Here is a 19,136-nt window from a genome sequence, read left to right on the forward strand (position 1 = left end):
TAATTTATAGATGGTTTTTCTCAATCATGCTATATTTGCTAATTTACAAGTATGTTTAGGAAACAATATTTAAAACTCAAGTACATATTATATACCTAGTGTGACAATTGGAAGAGTATTCCATATACTACAGTAGATATTAATGACATTTGTATAAATTACTGTTATATCATAATATCTTAACTAGATCTGGGTAGCAAAATAAATCCTGTAACTATGCAAATGATGGTAAATGCTTGAGCACTGACACGTGCACGCATCATATATTGTTGCATGTCTCTTTTTCCTCTAACAAAGCTGACAAGTCCAACAGTAAGTGCTGCTGTAGTTGCAAAAATTCCTAAAGAAATATAAAACCTACTAAAACATTTCAATGTACATAAATTTTTAATAATAATTCTCTCATATATACATATTTCATATAAATATCCTAGACATAGCTTTCAAATAATAATGCAATTCTCTTTATAAAAATGTAGATATTTCCTTACACTTAATATTTTATTCTTTTTCGAATTGAGGTTTTTTTTTTGTTAATTTTTCATTGTAAATTGAGAAGAAATTAATTGAGAATAAATAAAACTTTGAACACTGCTCGAGGTTAGTTTACCTATAGGTACAAGTGGATTCTCTTGAGTTTTACGTTTGGCTTTATCGAATATCGTCTCGGTAGTAAAATCGCTGTCGAGGTCTTCTCGTATTTTCACCCAATCTAATTCAACGTCGGGTTTTTGATCGTTCATGTTCGCCATATTCGTCGTTCGATGAAACTAATGTCAGATGGCTTGTATTGTCACTGAAAGTTTACGCCTCTGCCTACTGCTCACTGCCCACTGCCCACGTGCGGAAGCGGAAGGGCATCAGTCGCGTCTCATAAACAATTAATAGACGATCATTATATCGTTCAATAGCGTCAATCGAATTTCGATAACAATGAAAAAGATGATATGTATTTAATATCTTGCTTATCCTCTCCTTCCTAATTCCTTTCATTTCGACATTGGTAACGTATTAATGATGTCATTCAGTCATGTGTTGTGCGTGTTCATTGTTCCATATAGTTCTGTGTACGGAATACATCAAGTATCTCCGAGGGAGAAACTAATACATACTCATAATCGTTTGGAGAATTTTATTTAATTTTTGACTACCTTTTCGCCGATGTGTGGACTCGTAAATGAAAAAATGAACGCACAGGACGTAATCGAGGAATTGACGCAAGTTTGCATTCAAATGCGTTCTCATCTGGATGACTTTGTGGAACGAAAGGATAAGGAAAAATTAATTTTAAAACATATAAATCGATTTGAAAAAACCGGAGCAGAAATTCAGGATTTTCCAAAAGGTACTTTTGTTATTTGTAATTTTTTATAACAAATAATTATTGTTAATTTATGATAAGCAGCAAAGGGAAATATAATAAATTTTTCTCTAATTTTATATCTATATATATAATTTCATTATATTTTTATACGTGTTTTTATACATTACAGGCTTGGAGTGGTTCAATGTATCGGAAGAATTATCACTGGCGCAACATTTGAAGGGAAAGATCGTGCTTTTGGACTTTTTTACTTATTGTTGTATAAATTGTATGCATGTTTTAGCTGAATTAGAAGAGGTCGAAAGAAAAATCTCTATAGAAGATGGTCTTGTTGTGGTAAATATATTTATTAAGGGAGAAATTATGAAAATTAAATTATAACAGTTGCAAAACAATTAATAATTTCTATTTCAGATTGGAATTCACAGTGCAAAGTTTACAAATGAACGTAGTTCAAAAAATGTCTTATCTGCTGTACAGAGATATAATATTGCGCATCCTGTGGTAAATGATGTGACATTAAGGATGTGGAATAATATGGGAATTACATGTTGGCCTAGTCTTGTCATGTTAGGTAACTTAATATATCTTTTTTGTCTTTTTTTTATATAAAATTTAAATTTTATGTAATTTTTTTAATGAAATTTGTTGTTGATATATAGTTATAAATCTATTTCAGGACCTAGTGGTCAGCCATTAGCTGTATTTGTTGGTGAAGATCACAAAGATGAAATACTTTTATATGCAAAAGTAATGATAGCATATTTCAAATCCTTAAATCAAATATCAAACCATAGTCTTCCACTGAAGCCAGCAAATCATCTTTTATCATCTTTTAAAGATGGCTTATTGTTTCCTGGTAAATTAGCAATTCTTTCATCAGAACAAGGAACAAAACTTGTCATATCAGATAGCAGCAATAATAGAATTGTCATCACAACTGAACATGGGGAAGTAGAACACTTAATAGGTGGATGCAATCAGGGTTTTAAAGATGGCAATTTCAAAAATACTAGATTTAATTCACCTCAAGGAGTCTGCGTACTCAATAATACAATCTATGTTGCGGATAATAACAATCATGCCATTAGAAAAGTAAGGAAAAACATTCCTTGTTCTTCATTATCATATATTTTAAAGTATTGATTTACTATTTTTATTATGAACTTTTAATCACTTTTTAGATAAATTTGACTGAAAAAAATGTGTCTACGATAGCTGGCACTGGTGTACAAGGTTATGACCGCCAAGGTGGAAAACATGGTACCAATCAAATTTTATCATCCCCTTGGGATGTGGCAATCTATCATCATGAATATAAAGAGAGCATTGTACCAATCTTATTAATCGCCATAGCGGGTACTCATCAGATCTGGGCATTGTTTTTGGAAGACACTATTTGGTGGAAGGAAAAGTAAGATATTATTTATGTAATATATGATTTTTGACTCTCAAGAATTATACATATATATATTATAACAGATTCGAAAAATACCTCAAGGAAAGTTTAAGATAGGCGACTATAAAATATAGTTGTATTTAATTTTAGTTAAGTCTTTTTTAATAAAATAAGTGAACTAAATGAATATTCTTTTTAAAGATTTTTAATTCTTAAAGATCACATGGATTATTTTGACATTATCGATATTTTATATTTATCGATTTTAAATAAGTAATAAAAAATATGTTCAAAATTTATTTTTTAACTTTTCTTGTACATGATTATTTTTTACAGATGTCAAGTATTTTATTAATATTCTTAATAAAAGGTTTCTATATTTTAGAAAATACACAGCAGGGACATGCGTTGCTATTGTCGGAAGTGGCCGAGAAGAGAACCGTAATAACAGTTATCCTCATGCCGCTGGATTAGCACAACCTTCTGGTATCGTAGTCGTTCAAGAATATAAAACTGCATTTTTCGCAGATAGTGAAAGCAGTGCTATTAGACGATTGCATTTAGAGAACGGCCGGGTCTCTGCTGTTTGTGGAGGAGACAAAAATCCATCGGTTTGTTTAATAACAAATATTTATTTTGTTGCTTTATGTTTATACAATTATATTTTGGATACATAAGCAAAAAATATATTAGTTTTCATTAAAATGATAGCAATGTATCATAGTGATATTTATCTCACTTTATTTAATTTATATTGTAGAACTTACATGCTTTTGGAGACATAGATGGAAAAGAATGTTCGGCTAAACTTCAACATCCATTGGGTATAGCATGGGATCATCTAAATAAACGAATTTATGTAGCTGATACCTATAATCACAAGATTAAAACTGTAGATACTGCAATAGGATATTGTAAGACTTTATTTGGTGCAGGAAAACCTGATCGTACGTTTTCCGTAAGTCTCATTATGTTTTTAGAGAGAATAATTTCAAAAGTTATTTGTAAATATTTTAATGCAATAATTTTTAAAATAATCTTTTATCAGTTTAATGAACCAAGTGGCCTTGCTGTCAGTTCAGATGGTAATATCCTTTATGTGGCAGATACCAATAATCATGCTATTAAGATTATTGATTTGAAAAATGAGAAAATTTCAACTGTAAGTGTAACTTAGCTTTTCTTCAAAATATGTCTTTATATATTATGTTAACTTTGTTATTTTTTAGATGGTTATATCTGGACATGATTCAAATGAAAATATTGAGAAAATATTTACTTTTGATACATCGATTAATACGCATGGCGGAGAATTAAATATTTTATTTAATATTGTATTTGCAAATGATTTAAAGTTAAATGTAGATGCACCACAAAAATGGCACGTGTCCTTACCTGTAAAAACATGGACAGCAAACTCTTTAGCAGGTGAACTTTCAACTGCTGTGTCAGTGAAGGTTCCTGCAGGTAAAGCGCAAAATCAATTATGTATTATATTAAACATAATGGCTTGTACAGTCGACACGTGTGTACCATTGAAACTATCTGTACTGTTTAACGTGCATCGAAGAACGGATGCACTGACAATTGTGAATGAAGAAAAAGAACTCGTTATTGGTTAGGGATTATAAATTTTATAATTTTAGTATATATAATACACATTAGCGGATCCTGATGTAAATAAAGGAGAGGATTTGACAAAATTATTTAATTTAATATCAATATGCTTTATTTTCACGGTTTGATCATTTCTTAATTTCAAAATTGATTTTTTTCCCTTTCGAAGGAGGAAGGGTTAACCCCAACTTCCCCAGGATCCGCCAGTGATACGTATTATATATGTACGTGTTATTACTTATATAAATTTTATAAAATTTATGTAATTATGTGTGTATTTTATATAATTTTATTTTATAAAATTATAGTTTTATTGCTTCAATCTTAATATCTATGTTTTTCCTCTGTATTGTTTAACGATTCTTTAACGCAGTTGCATTTTATCCATTTTATATCCACAGACGCATGTCTGGCAAATTTCGTCAATCTTAAACAATGTATAAAATTAATAAAACAGGAGTTAATAATTTTGTAATTATACATATATGTATGTATGTGTATATATATATATATATATATATATATATATATATATATATATATATATATAATTGTAATTAAGATTGCATTATATCAATAGACCTTTGCCACCAGTTTTCCGTTTTATCCTGCGACGAGATGTCCGGTAACATTGCAAAATCTGCCGCTCCCGATTGCCAGTATTCGCGTAACCATTCTTGATGACCAGTTGGCTCTGACCAGCCTTTTCGGCAATTTTGCTTTATCCATTTACTTTCTACAGTCGTTGGAATCTTGAGTATCTTAATAATTTTTTAAATGTATTATTAATATAATTATTAATATTTTTATTTCGAGAATAGAGGTATGAGCTTTTCTATCTTTAATATTATTGAGCAGTGTATTTTTACTTTTTTGCAATTACGATATGATATTACACAGTTCCTGTTTGGATCGAATATTCCGACGCCAGTATCGTAACAAAACAGAGGAATAATCTTAGTTGGTTGGTCATTAGTTTTCAATACTTTTCCAGCTGGTCTCAGTCCGTTTACTATGCAATTGTAAAATCTAAAATATTTTTATATGCAATAATAATGTGGATATATAGGACTGTGTTTTATATTGCAGAATTACACTAACCGCCTATCAGGAAATTTACAATAATCCCATTCATCTTTTCGATATGATAGACCATCCGCGAACGTATAACGCTTTTGTCGTTCCATTTTTCCACGATTCCAGATACTATTCATTACCTGTCCACGTGGCCAATACATACTTCCGCAGCCATGAAGCATGCCATTTCGATATTCTCCCTCTAATACAACTTCTGAAATATAAGTACATAATAAGATTGGTTCGCACTATAATTAATTTGTTGTATACATTTTACAATTCTACAGATATATTACAGGGAATAATCTTAGTTGATTAGCCATTAATTATTAATTGATTACTATTAGTTTTTAACTTTAACTTCGCCAGTTTTCAGTTTGTTTACTGTGCAGTTATAAAATTTAAAATATTTTTATAATGCAAAAATAATTAAAAAAAATTAATTTTGAATTAATTAAAATTAATTAACTGTAAGGTGTGACATATCTGCCGATGCCGGTCTTGTCAATTGCATTCCACGACCCTTCGTAAGTGCTTCCACCAATGAATCGAGTCTCTCGTAACATTTCAACTTCATCTTCTTCTTTGTTATCACTTTTTTTCATCGTGTCTGATGGCGCATTACTCATCTTATATTAAAATAGAATATATTAGTTGTAAATATTTTAAAGACAATTTGTACTCTTTCCTTTTTCTCATTGTGTCGCTACTTTATATTATTAATTATGAATTTTTTTATACAGAAAAATCACACGTGCGAGCATCGACTTCTCTTTTCAGCTCGACCAGCCGGGACTAGGTTTATCCTTACAGGATGTCCCCGTTGCCTAGTATTCCTGGTATAATCTCGGTTGATTCATAAGCCGTCTCGTCTGGACACATGAACGGCGTGCAAACCAGGGAGACACGCGTCTCGAATTCGTGAACAAATGCGAATGGTAATATAGTCGGTAGCATGGCTTTTTGTATCCCGAACGCGTAACTAAATCAGATTTTTTGGACGCGCGTGATTCGGACACGCACGTCGTATTCGTAACACGACGGGACAACGGCGAGGAGACCGTTATGTCTCTCGTATTTCTATGAGAGAGACCGTCGTCTACTCGTCGTGTGCCGCATATACTACTGTTATGTGTCAGAAAGTGGTACATTCTCCAGTGTATATGTGTCGAGAAACATATTCCCCAAGTTTCGCGCGCTCTCGGCTACTAGCGGAGCTAACCGGTGTTCGCCTGATGAGGTATTCCGCTTTGAATAGCAAACGCGAATACTGAAATATTTCTCGGTCTTGTCTTCAAAACGCGATTTATAATAATGCACATCAATGTATGCCAATAAATATGTCAATTATCGAAACACTTCATGATCCGTTGATTTTTTTATTACGCGTAGTAATTAAAGCGATTATACTACAAAATTGCCAGTATAAGAACATGAAAGCATAATTTAAAAAATTTGCGTACGATCTGCGATTGATTTCCGGATATGAGTCAATTTTTCTGTATAATTAGTTCATTTCCTAAGGTTTCCCTTCGTGAAAGATTGAAATAAAAAATACAATATATATAAAAAAAAAAAATATATATATATATATATATATATATATAGATATATCACAGTAGCGAGTGTTTTCTCCTTGTATTAAATTAAATATAAACAAGTATGATGATAAAATTTACATGTATATCGTAAATTAATTATTGTTATTCCTATTATAAGATTAGATTCGCTACATTAGACTCGGAAAAGAGGGGGCGATTACGCCAGTCGTTTCCGGACGATGCTCCCTTGGGAGCAACGATTCCAGCTACGTAATCTGGAATGTCGTGTTAGCTCAGCCGAGCGTGACACCTCTCTGGAGAATCTCTCACGCACCTGAGAATTTCTCATAAGTAGGTATGTACACCGGGGGGTACGAACTTGTATTTATTTCCACCCGAACGTTATCGTACTCTCGTATACGTCACGTCAAAGAGAGAAATGATGTTTGAAATTACAGTAATAGTTGAAAAGCAAATTATTGTTTTCCTCAAGAAGATCGAATTAATCGAGATTCGAGCAAAGGTCGAAACTATAATATCACTGCTAAGAGCGAATTCTGAAAATATCACGAGAATGCTTGCATTAACATTTCTGTATCTTGTATTAGCCTATTCCTTTTATTTCTAGATTTTTCTAAGAAAAAAAATCGCGCGCGATCTTTTCTCCATTTATTTCAATTTAGTCAATTTTCTGGAAAAAAAAAAGAAATAAAAAATCTTAGAATAGATGGGATATGTCAAATCGATTTGCGAATCGATCGGTGAGAGAGATGTGAAATCTATGACGAGAGGAAAATAGGTCGGAGATTTGGAGTTACCAGCTCTTCTCGCGTTCCCCTTTCCGTGCTACTCCTCCCAACCTCGACGTCGAATTTGTCGATAGGGTAACCGTTGGATAAGCCTTAATCCGGCCTGGCGCGGCGCGGCGCGGTACCGTTGTCTTGGTAAACAGTGGGTTACGGATGGACAGTCGTGCAAGTGGGACGGCTGTTTATTAACCCGTGCATGTTCGACGTTCAACAGAAAACTTAACCAGACGTAGTCGCGCGAGAAGCGAGAAACGGGTTTTGCTAAGCGCGAGCCCGTCCATCTCCTTTCGCGCGCGTGATCAACTGTCAAACTTAAATCTATCTATCGTTTCGGTTCACCTCCTGCTCTCGTGCCGCTCGGGATTCGAAGCTCGATCGCCTACTTTTGACAAACGGAAGTTTTAGTAAGGTTGACAAAAAAATTTGTCCCTCTCAGAAAAAATTGATATATAGGATCCGAGATATCGAATCTCGGACGATTAATTCGTTTATGAATGAGTTACGTAAAGCGCGATTGATACGAGATGGATGGACGCCGATCAGCTCGATTCGTTCGTTGAGGGAGAAGAATGAAAGGAATAATTTAGTCAGATAAAATCTCTTTTAAACGATCCCTCTTCCCCTCTCGAAAACCGCATTTTTGTGGTGTCCATTCACACGGCCTATTACTGGTTCTTTCACAATTTAGTACGTCATGTATGAGACTCATTCGGTCGATGTACCGTTAATCGTCGCTGTGAATCGTCGGCTTGGCTCACGTTGCGTTTGTCGTTTCAAAAAAATATGGATGGCTACCTCATTTCGCTATGTCTCTCCGGTGATCTCCGAGAGCGCAATTCATAGCGGCTTCGCGATACACGCTACGTCAAACCGATCCACCGATCGGTGTTCCTAACGTTTGTCGCGCTCATCACCCAAATTCTATCAAGTGCAATTATCAAAATTCTATCCTTTTTTTTATTAGCAAACTAAATCGTAATTATTAATGATGCATAGGATTCCTTCAAATGTATATTATGTATGAGGGCAATAAATTTGAAAAAATTTTGACAATTTTTTTCCTGTATGTTAGAAATTTTTTCTAATGTTTTTACATAATCTTTATATAAGTTTCAATTATACTCGAATTGAAGGCAATCTTACTTAGAAAGAATGCTCGCGTATTTGCCACGCGCACGTACGCGCGGTCACCTGTTTCCGCGTAATCCACTCCATCCGACGACTATCGCGAGAGGCGAGAGGAGCAAGTCCTTTCTCTGTCTTACCCTTCAGGAGTGTCTCCCCTCCTTATTGCTTCTGCCTCTTGTTCCACTGCGCTCGTCCCAGCGAAGGATCCTACCTTGCAGTACGTGTTTATCCAGGGTATAAGACGGCAGAAGCGAATAAGTGGCATAGGAAGAGAATCGCGCCGGAGTGTCAAGCGAGTACGGAGTATACGAGAGGGAGTATATGAGAAAGGACCTGCACGCAGAAAGAAAAGGAAGGAGTTGGCGATATATGCTCGTAATCTTCGCCGAGGTCGCTACACCGGCGAGTCTGACCAGCAAGGTCGACTGCAAAATAGTTTCAACTACCAAACGTCCTTGATCCCTTAACGAAGAAGAATAGAAGGGAAGCACGAAGGGAGGAAGAGAGAAAGAGGAACGAACAGACGCGAAAGAAGAGAGAACAAAAGGGATAGAATATCGCGTCTCGTGCTAAAGAATCGAACACCGAGGGTCAGTCAAATATTCAAAATTCGCCTAATTTTCTTTCTGTTGATTATTACAAGTTGATTGTGTCACATCGAACTGGTGTATTCAGTGTCAAGTTTTCGAACGCTATCGCGATCGTCGACAGTTATTGACACTGGAGTTATGGTAATTAGTTCTCGATAGGATTAAATGACATTTTCAAGGGGTCTATCTTCATTTTCAAAGTGTAAGTGTTTACGAGAAGTTAAGTTTAAGTCTTTAAAAGAAGGCTCAAGTTTTACTTTTTTCGAACAATCTATGATGATAAATTTACAAAGGGAAAGAAAAAAGAAAAAAATATTCGCTATTTTTATGTTATGAATATATATAAGAAAGATTTCTTAAGAAGTAAAATATGCGATAATTGCGCATAATAGTCATCATTCAGATTTATATGCAATGCAAAGCAATAGAAGTAATTAAGCTGAGCTCGAAAAATTAATATCGGTAATTTACAACAATTAATAAAAAATTAAAGATTTTAATGGCTATTTCTTCTTTTTCATTTTGTTTCTTTTTTTTTGCACGTTATGCCATTTTTTTATCAAGTTGATTTATCTACGTATCTTGCATATCATAAATATTTATCTCTTGATTTATTTTTTCTAAGTGTATTGAAAAATTATATTCTCTATTGAAAAATTTCTTTGATAAAACGTTAATAAATATTCTTGCACAAAATTCAACGTAAGTAGAGAAAGAGAATTAAGAGAAGGAGTGATTTATGATATGTAACAATGTGACTATATTTTCTTCGCAATCTCGAAATATCTTTTCGTTTTCAGAAAATCGAATATTATCATGTTGCTGCAACGATTACACTGGCTGTTGCCAGCACTAATCGTATCTTTGAACCTGCAGTTAAGTGTGCCTTTACCGGTTCACGATGAACGTTCGCATGTTACCGTGAATACATTTGATCCTAGGTCAGTATCACAAGAGAAATCTTCTTATTATGATTTTTATACGAATTGTAAATTGCATGTACGTAGATGTAGGGGTAAGTTTAGAATTATTTTAAAATAATATATGTACGTATATGTGTAAAATTAAAATTAAATTCTTTTCTCGGAAAATTCATATGAACGTATGACATAAACGCGACGTAAGATAATACGAACGGGGAATATATAGATAGAAATCGTGTCTTACGTGGGAAAGACAAGACAGAGAGAATGCGGAAAAAGGAAAAACATGAAAAGTTCTTATTAAAGCGGGCATCGCGGGTTAGTTCCCAAGCTGCCAGACAGCTTTGGTGTTCTTAATGAACAGACTAATTAAGGAAATTATACGCGCGCTATAAACTTTTTGTTCTTATCAATTCACAGAAAAATCCTTGTTGATATACATTTACTATTACAATACTCAAAAAAATGTTTTGCTTATATAGATAGATTTCTAGATGTCTCAATTAAAATTTATTGTTACTTTTTGTATCTGTTAGAATATTGTTTGTCACGCATAGAATTTATAGCAACAATATTCTAGCAATACCTCTAGAAAATTTAGATTCCATTGCCAAATATTAATCACAAATATAATTGTCCTTGACAATAGGCCCTAAAGATAGGCATCACAGAAAAATGTCTAAATTACACTAATAGTACAGATATAAATTCTGTCTCTGTCATTTAAATTGATCAAGTGCAAAATATATACAGTATCACAGTATTTGCTAATAATTTATCTGTTTTAGTTAATTTTTTACACCTAGAAAATTTTTATTGAAGTTGCAAGATCATTTTTTTTTTAGTGAACTTTTTATTAGTTAAAGAGTATTTAAAATAAAAAACAAGCATTAAAAAATAAAACTTTCTAAATAAAAAATTTATGTTTTCGTATCTAAATAAAATTTTTGTATATATTCGAGTAACTGAATAAAGCAAAAGTTATGATAATATTCTGGACGGATTTTCGTGCCTTTACAGCGTAACTACTTCAACAATGATTCGTCAAGAGTACAAGAAACGTGTGCATCCTCTGAATGGCAAAAACGGCACGCAATCCAGCCACAAACTGGTCGCTTCCCCGGCTGGACTTTTGCGGCCCGACAAGTTTCAGTTTTATACTTACAACGACAAGGGTGATATGATTACGCGGCAGATGACCGCTCAGGAAATTCAAGGTCTCATCGCTGCAGGTGGTACAGATCACGTCGCAATAGACAGACAAGAACCTCAAAAAGCCGACGATGTTCTGACGGGCGGAAAAAAGGTCAATTTATCGTCTCTTATTTCTCTTGTCTTTTGTCTATCTTATCTATATAAATTATAAATAGAAAATAGATAAAAATAATAGCACAACACATAACACATCACACAGGCACACTTTTTTTATTTTACTTAAAGTATTTTAATTAAAAATATAAATAAAAGCAAATAATGAAATATTTTGATATTTCGATAAGAGATACACACGTTTAATGAATTTTAAATCCATTAAATTTATTTAAATGTAATTAAATGAAAACTTTTGCAAACTGAATACTTGATGAAAAAATATGATATCGAGTTAGATTTGTGCTAAAATTAGATATCATTTAAATATAAATGGGAAATAAACAAGATTGTATAACCAGTTTAGAGCTAACGGAGCTGTCATGTCTTCACGGATTTAACACATTTCACATCGCATTTTAGGTCATGGATGTAGTACAGAAGGTGCAGAATGTGTTGAAGAGCGCACTCGACAAGCCACCGATCTTAACGGGTTCGATACCGAAGATTCCAGAACACGCAAACGTCGAATGGAGCAACATTCTCCCTTCCATTCTGTCCGGCGAGACAGATGCGATTTCTCCAAGCAGTGAATCTAATCACTTATTGCCTAAGATTACAACAGAAAAGATAGAAACGTCATCGACTGTAAGCACGATGAATATCGGAACTAGTCTGAAAAATCCGACGACAAAGAAGCCGGCGATGTCAGACATTCAAACGAATGCATACGCTGGCTTTACCAATAATATGCAACATAATGAGAAACTGCAACTTAATCATTACTCACAGCAGACGTCAGCGGCCGATATTGTTACAGAGAAACCAATGATTCCAGTTCCAGTCATCACTTTGACGGAACAAAAATTATCTACGTTGCATTCTGCCATCACTGAAAGTCCGATCTTTCAAATGCTCAGTGTGATTCCGGCTGAAAGTACTCATAAGACAAGTCAGACTGATTCGTATCCCGCTGATATCGGTGCCGTGAGTTTCACTCAACCGTCTACGCAGAGTGAAGGATTTAATCAAACGGAACAGTTTATCGAGATAACTCTGTCGGAAGTACCTGAAGCTACAACATCTTCGCAATCGACGAGCTTAAATACGCATCTTGTAAATATCACAAAGCAGACGACTGTGAATCCTGATAACCAAGCAAGTCAAGAAATGAAAGTTCCGATGGTCTATTTGACAACCATACCGGGTATATCGACGGATCCTCCTATCGATACAAAGCAGGCTGTAACGTATGACGCGTTTGCTGATAACATCTCTTCTTTTTCGAATACGAGTTACGTTCTTATACAAGATAAGAACAATACGAAACAATCTGAAGATTTTTCATTCGTACCTGAGATTACGAAAGAACCTCAATTGAATGTAACGCACAATGATGATAAAATAATCTCACAAGCTAATACTATTACCTCGGAACCACTTTCTCACGCAACTGTGCCTGTAAAATTGGAGGAAACTGCATCTAACAAAATCGTATTGCATTCACCACCTACGTTCGCCACCGCTTCGACAATCGAGGCCTCGACTGCAACTTTGCTGCATACGGATTATCATCCCGATGAAGGCTCCTCAATGGTTACGAAAGTATCATTAAGCCCGGTTACGTCAACGTATACGGAAAATTATCTCAATTCTCAATCTCTACCTAACCTAACCGAGATCCAATCTTTAGGACAGATGGAACCGCTACCCACGCAGTTGATCGATTCCCTTTCGAATGTAATGAATCAAGTTTCGGAAGTAAGACCCTCTGTATTATCTCTATCGAACGAGGCGCCGCCAGAAATATCGATCATGCATATTAATTACGATCAGAGGCGCAATGTGACTGATTCAGACAAACCCGCGTTTGCGAGTGCAGATACATTGATGTCTCACGACACGAACGAGATGAATATCGGACGTGTTAGTACCCAAACTTACGTAGCTGCTACTACAGAAATTCCATCGCAAGACGTTACTACTAGACTCATTGACTATTCTAACGCTCAACGACCTGTCGATACAATGAATAGAGAATCAATCAATGATACTTCCGTGAATTCTCGGATTACGGTGACAACACCGGCTACTTCGATTAAGATTGAAATAACGAGTAATGAAATAACGGCTAATAATATTTTAGCCACGACGCCAGCTGGATCGAATGTTGAATCGCTTAGCACAAAGTCAGAATCAGCGTCTTCTTCATTCACATGGGTTCAGCTCGAGAAGACTCATGGTAGTTCGCCAGGAAATCAAACCAAGACTCTCGCGACTCTCGAAACAACCACTGCTATTAATGTATTGACTTTAGACAAACAAGCTACTGACCAAACTACAGAGTTATCCGAAGAAATTTCACCTGTTACTTCAACAGCAGTTGATGTAGCAACTAAAACGCAATCGATAATCACGTCGAGTGAATCTTCAAATAAATTGAATGAATATTTCGATAATGTTCTCGCAAACTTAAACTTGAATAATCCGGTATCCGCCATCGATCAAGTATTGAATATTGCACCACTACCGCCTAGTATTTCTGCGATCGAGCCGATCGATTTACCGAGTGATACGACAAATTTTGTAGCTAGTGATTTAGCGAGTAGTCTTATCGCTGGATTTACAACGAATACGTCAGAAGGATCATTCATCAAAGAGATTGGCGAGAATCAAATGGTTAAAAACATCGATTTAAAAGCATCGACTGACGCAACAAAGTTTACAGAATCTACAGAAAGTGTCACCAAAGCACATGAAGAAACTGTAGGATTTAATGCAAATGAATATCAGGAAGAGAAAAATATTATCCAAGCGACGACTCAAAAGACAATGGATCTGATTGAAAACGGCACGTCAGAATTAATCATGCAGACAAAAGAGTCAAATGATACATTAGAACCAATTAAATTGTTAAACAAAAATGAGTCGATTATCAATGATTCTACGAAAATATCTTTACCCACCTCATTAAATAAATTTACAAATATTAGTGACGAATTAAAGGATAGTGTTGGACAGAGCACAATTACTACAGAAATTGTTACTGCAAATTCTGAGCAGTTGTTAAATATTAATACAACTAATAATCAGAAAAAAACAGAAAACAGGGAAAAGGTGAAAACGACAGAAGCGTCCGCTGTAAGGACCGACGAAAGTTTGGAATTACCACAGTTACCTGTGAAAATTGAATTAATTAATTCGGCAAACACGGGTAATATAACAAATTCGGTAAATGTTTTGACAGAGAGTACTCCAAAAATAGAAACGTTGAACAAAAAGCATGAATCTTTGAATGCTTCATCAGCAATAAAAGAGACTGTTGCAGTTCACTCAGCTAATGATTCCAACTCCGAATTTTATAACTCACATAATATTAGTAATATCATGACAAACACTGTTTCGAACGCTTCTAATGTCATGTCAGATGGAAATTCTGTTAATTCTATGTTTTTGCAAAATCACGTTAATAACACAACTAATTACAAAAATAAAAATAATATAAATAAGAATAATAATAATTCTTTGTCTTCTCCGTCGATTCAAGAACATGTGAATACCGAGCGTCCTATTATCCAAGTTGTGACGCCGAAATTATCAGAAAATACAAGTGAGAACAAGGAAGAACTTTCTCATTTAATCAATGATGCAAACAATTTGAATTCGGCCAACAACACATTAAATCAGAATAATAAAAATGTAACACATACTATGTCGGCAGTTAATACAAGTATTTCATCAATAAAGTACGCGTCCACATTGCAAATGAATAATACAGAAGGTAAACCCGCATCTCTGAAACACTCCGAAAACTCTTCAAAGTCGGAAGTAATACGTTTGCCGCTATCGACACCACCATCGATCCGTCAGACGTCGAAGCCGACAGTTGGTCATAAAACGTCGGAAAAATCTGACATCTCGAAAACCGAAACGGATGCGAACGTGGAGGACAAGTGGACACTTATATCGCAACAGACCTCGCCGATTATGACAAAGCCGCCGAAGCCGCTAAGGAAACCTGTCAATCCTGTCCAAACTCAATTGTCGTCCAACTCGGAAAACGAGAACGTCGAAATCCGTTCACCAGAAGACGAAATGGGTGTGACTCATCATCCGGATCAGCAGAATCAGCACACTTCGACGCAACCTGTGCTACCGCTTTGGGACGCGTCGCAGAGCGCGAGCGGATTAGATGTCACTACAAAATACACAAGCACCGATATCAGCAACTTCGCCCGACTCTGTAACGAGCTAGCTTTTAATTTCTGGGTGGCCACCAATAAGGGTCTGAGTACCGCGAGATCACTGGCCTTGTCACCGTTCGGTATGACCAGTCTGCTAGCGATGATCTTCCTGGGCGCCCGTGGACCGACGTCCGATCAGATGAATGAGGTACTCAGGCTGGACGACGTGGCCACATTCAATCCACACTTGGTGTTCCAGAATATAACCGACACGGTGAGCTTGGCTCGCGGTCAAGGCATCGCAAACGCTGCCTTCGTTCGTGAGCTCTTCGCCGATAAGATGAAGGTTAGGAAGCTCATGCCGTTCTACAAGGAGCAGGCTCAACAATTTTACGAGGGCCTCGTGGCCGAGGTAAATTTTGCTACCATCAGTGATCTCGTTCGCAGGAGGACAAATCTGTTGGTCAGAAAGCAGACGGGTGGTAGAATTAAGGATTTTGTCAAAACAAACACAGTGCCGCTCAGATCGCCGCTGGCAGCGCTTTCCGCAAATGTATTTCAAACCGATTGCAACAGCACTCTGACTAGTTCCGTTGGAAGGGATGGCGAATTATATTTTGCAGTTTCACCAGCTGTAAGACAGAGGAAACTTGTGCCTGTCCCAGCTACCACTTGGCGATCAGGTGTTTTAGCTGGTTATGAACCCAGCATTGACGCCACCGCGGTCGCCCTTGGCGGAAGCGACAAATTGGTTTCGACAATCTTTGTGTTGCCAGGTCAGCAGGGTCATACCGCGCCCGGCGACACGCTAGATCGCCTCGAGCAACGTCTCGTTAGAAGCGCCTTTCGCGATGGAGCCTGGAACAAGCTGCTCAAGGTCTTAATACCGCGAAGCGGCTTGGAGTTGCAAGTGCCTAAATTCAGTCATAGGTCTGTCATTAACGCGACCGCCGCCTTGAAGAGAATGGGTCTCGACGAGCTCTTCTCGGGCAACGCCGACTTCAAAGGAATTAATGGCGTAGGTCACCGTCTCTATTTGGCCGATGTGCTGCAGGTAAATATATATTTGCTCGATATATACGTTTCTTGATATTCATTTATATGTATATAGATATACACGCGCTAATCCTTGGTCTTTTATAAATTTTTATTATAGATGAACTTGTTCAGTACCTGTGGCGATGAGAATATTCTTAGCGGTCGGCATCACGTGGAAACGTATCCCGCGAGTCCGTTAAGAAGAAGTATCAGACGACAAACGGAAGACACCGAGAATCTCGGTAACATCGCTGAGGAGAACATGTCGAGACCCGGCGGTGTAACATCTTTGCAAGAGGATCACATGAATTCGTTCTATGCGGACCAATCGCATACGGATCGGTTCTACAGAGAGAAAAGGCAACCCGCCGGATTGTCGGAGAGACCCAGGTTGAAACTCGACAGGCCCTTCTTATATTTTGTTCGACACAATCCTTCTGGTCTAATATTACACATGGGACGTTTTAATCCCCGATTATTACCTTAGACAAAGGCTCACATCGACAATGCCATCAATTCGATCCTGTTCCTTCTATTTGACGTCTTATCTCTGTGAATTCTTGTCGGGAAAACAGCTGATTATCTCGATGTATTGCTCAAACGATTTTTTTTTCTCTCTTTATCAATTCAGCACGTTGTAGCGGTCCAGGATGTATACTTGGCATGTTCTAGAAAATTTGTAAACAATTTCGCTTAGAATTACTTAATAGCTTCTTCATTGCCTTCTCATCTAGAAATAAGAAATTAGCGCGACATTTGTTCCATGCTAATATATGTAAAACGAATCCACAGATGACAAAGATATGTGGGTTGTATTATTTTATGATATATTTAGGGAGTGGTTAAACGCATGAAAATAATAGACTGAAAAAAAAACGGAGAAAAGAAAGACGATTTCGAAAAAAGATCTTAATCGCGGTCCAAATGGTCATTATATTTTTTGTGTATGAATAAAATACGACGCGATTATGATACGATTGCAGGTAAATATTTAACGTAAGTTTCTATCAATAATCTATTTGGACCCTGATTGACATTACGCATCCTTTTTTAATACGACTAACAATTGTAATATAACTGAGCGTCAAGAATTTTTTGTACATTTCGTAGAATTAATCTGTTATAGAATATACGCGTTCAATGCCACGTACATGTATATTGTACATGAAAAAAAAAATTCAAATGTACTTTTTTAACACACACAAATGTCGAAAATGGATGGCGTGAATAAAAGCACAACATTCTCGTTCGACCTCTCGTTTTTAACATATAATTCCAAGCTCGCTGTTTAGGCATATATCAATATAAGATAAGAAAGCCGCGTTATATGCTGATATCACGCAACCGCAAATGATAGTTCTCGAAGTTTCGAGTTTGTTTTTCAACAGATTACATTAATACTGTATAGAATATATCGCGCAATACAATGTAGAATATATAGTGAAAATTATACATACACATATATTGTATCCTTAGTAAATGTTTAAATCGATACAATTGCCTGACAAAACATACGACTTAATTACGATATATATACAGGATTTCTATCTACATATATATATATATATATATATATATATATATATATATATATATATATATATATAAATGTCCGAGTAAATATTTGGCAACTGGTTGAAGTTACAAGAAGGCTTAATAAAAGAAATTAAACTATAAAATATTTTGTAAAATATTTAATATTTGAATATCTTGTCTTAATATTTTTATCCGAATAATAAGAGGAATTAATTAATGTAAAGAAAACATATTGTTGTCTTAAAAGGAAAATATACTGCCCGTTTGCAAGTTCATATTTTTATAGAGATATTTCAGTTTATATAAAAAATTATGTTAAATTATTTAATTTTTCATACTTTTATAACTTTTTACACAAAATATTGCAAGGAATCGATTTATATAAAAATTAGGACAATTCTGTTAAAAAAAAAAAAAAATAAAAATGACATTTATAACTCGACAAGATCGAGCAGATTCAAATCTATGCAAATCTCTCTTATTAAACTTTCTTGTAACTTTAATCAATTGCGAGATATTTGCTTGAAAATTTATGGACAGACACCCTGTATATATTTCGTAACAATCAGTTTAATATTTTGCCGTGTAACAATCTTTTCTAATTTTAAGAGTTAATCTTACACATATCATCATCCTTATCTGCGCCAAAACGACGCGCGTCA

The 19,136-nt window shown here is 35.4% G+C and overlaps 4 protein-coding genes across 7 annotated transcripts; 2 read left to right on the forward strand and 2 right to left on the reverse strand.

Moving 5' to 3' along the window:
* Window positions 1-8: 8 nt before the first annotated feature.
* On the reverse strand, window positions 9-955 carry LOC140676122 (HIG1 domain family member 2A, mitochondrial). The gene is made up of 2 exons (XM_072910831.1): window positions 611-955; window positions 9-340 (listed from the first exon to the last, which is right to left on the reverse strand). The coding sequence occupies exons 1-2, from the start codon at window positions 750-752 to the stop codon at window positions 180-182; spliced, it is 303 nt and encodes a 100-aa protein (XP_072766932.1). The 5' UTR covers window positions 753-955; the 3' UTR covers window positions 9-179.
* Window positions 956-1,095: 140 nt separating this feature from the next.
* LOC140676110 (NHL repeat-containing protein 2) lies at window positions 1,096-4,668 on the forward strand. Its single transcript, XM_072910807.1, has 9 exons — window positions 1,096-1,345; window positions 1,494-1,660; window positions 1,739-1,898; window positions 2,004-2,419; window positions 2,509-2,738; window positions 3,109-3,334; window positions 3,484-3,681; window positions 3,772-3,885; window positions 3,953-4,668. Exons 1-9 carry the CDS (start codon window positions 1,162-1,164, stop codon window positions 4,343-4,345), a joined length of 2,088 nt encoding a protein of 695 aa, XP_072766908.1. The 5' UTR covers window positions 1,096-1,161; the 3' UTR covers window positions 4,346-4,668.
* LOC140676120 (MORN repeat-containing protein 5) lies at window positions 4,597-11,656 on the reverse strand. 2 transcript variants are annotated; one of them, XM_072910826.1, is made up of 6 exons: window positions 11,574-11,656; window positions 5,887-6,046; window positions 5,442-5,631; window positions 5,210-5,369; window positions 4,923-5,101; window positions 4,597-4,767 (listed from the first exon to the last, which is right to left on the reverse strand). In XM_072910826.1, exons 2-6 carry the CDS (start codon window positions 6,044-6,046, stop codon window positions 4,665-4,667), a joined length of 792 nt encoding a protein of 263 aa, XP_072766927.1. In that variant the 5' UTR covers window positions 11,574-11,656; the 3' UTR covers window positions 4,597-4,664. The 2 variants fall into 2 exon arrangements, with proteins under 2 accessions (XP_072766927.1, XP_072766928.1); XM_072910827.1 differs by lacking the exon at window positions 11,574-11,656 and adding an exon at window positions 6,159-6,987.
* LOC140676107 (uncharacterized) lies at window positions 9,037-17,431 on the forward strand. 3 transcript variants are annotated; one of them, XM_072910794.1, is made up of 5 exons: window positions 9,037-9,687; window positions 10,286-10,426; window positions 11,429-11,714; window positions 12,140-16,954; window positions 17,057-17,431. In XM_072910794.1, the coding sequence occupies exons 2-5, from the start codon at window positions 10,302-10,304 to the stop codon at window positions 17,423-17,425; spliced, it is 5,595 nt and encodes a 1,864-aa protein (XP_072766895.1). In that variant the 5' UTR covers window positions 9,037-9,687; window positions 10,286-10,301; the 3' UTR covers window positions 17,426-17,431. The 3 variants fall into 3 exon arrangements, with proteins under 3 accessions (XP_072766895.1, XP_072766897.1, XP_072766896.1); XM_072910796.1 differs by lacking the exon at window positions 17,057-17,431 and having other exon boundaries at window positions 12,140-16,246; window positions 16,348-16,526; XM_072910795.1 differs by lacking the exon at window positions 9,037-9,687 and having other exon boundaries at window positions 10,109-10,426.
* The last annotated feature ends 1,705 nt before the right edge of the window (window positions 17,432-19,136 follow it).

The sequence above is a fragment of the Anoplolepis gracilipes genome, chromosome 2, assembly GCF_047496725.1.
Source record: "Anoplolepis gracilipes chromosome 2, ASM4749672v1, whole genome shotgun sequence".
NCBI classification, from domain to species: Eukaryota; Metazoa; Arthropoda; class Insecta; order Hymenoptera; family Formicidae; genus Anoplolepis; species Anoplolepis gracilipes.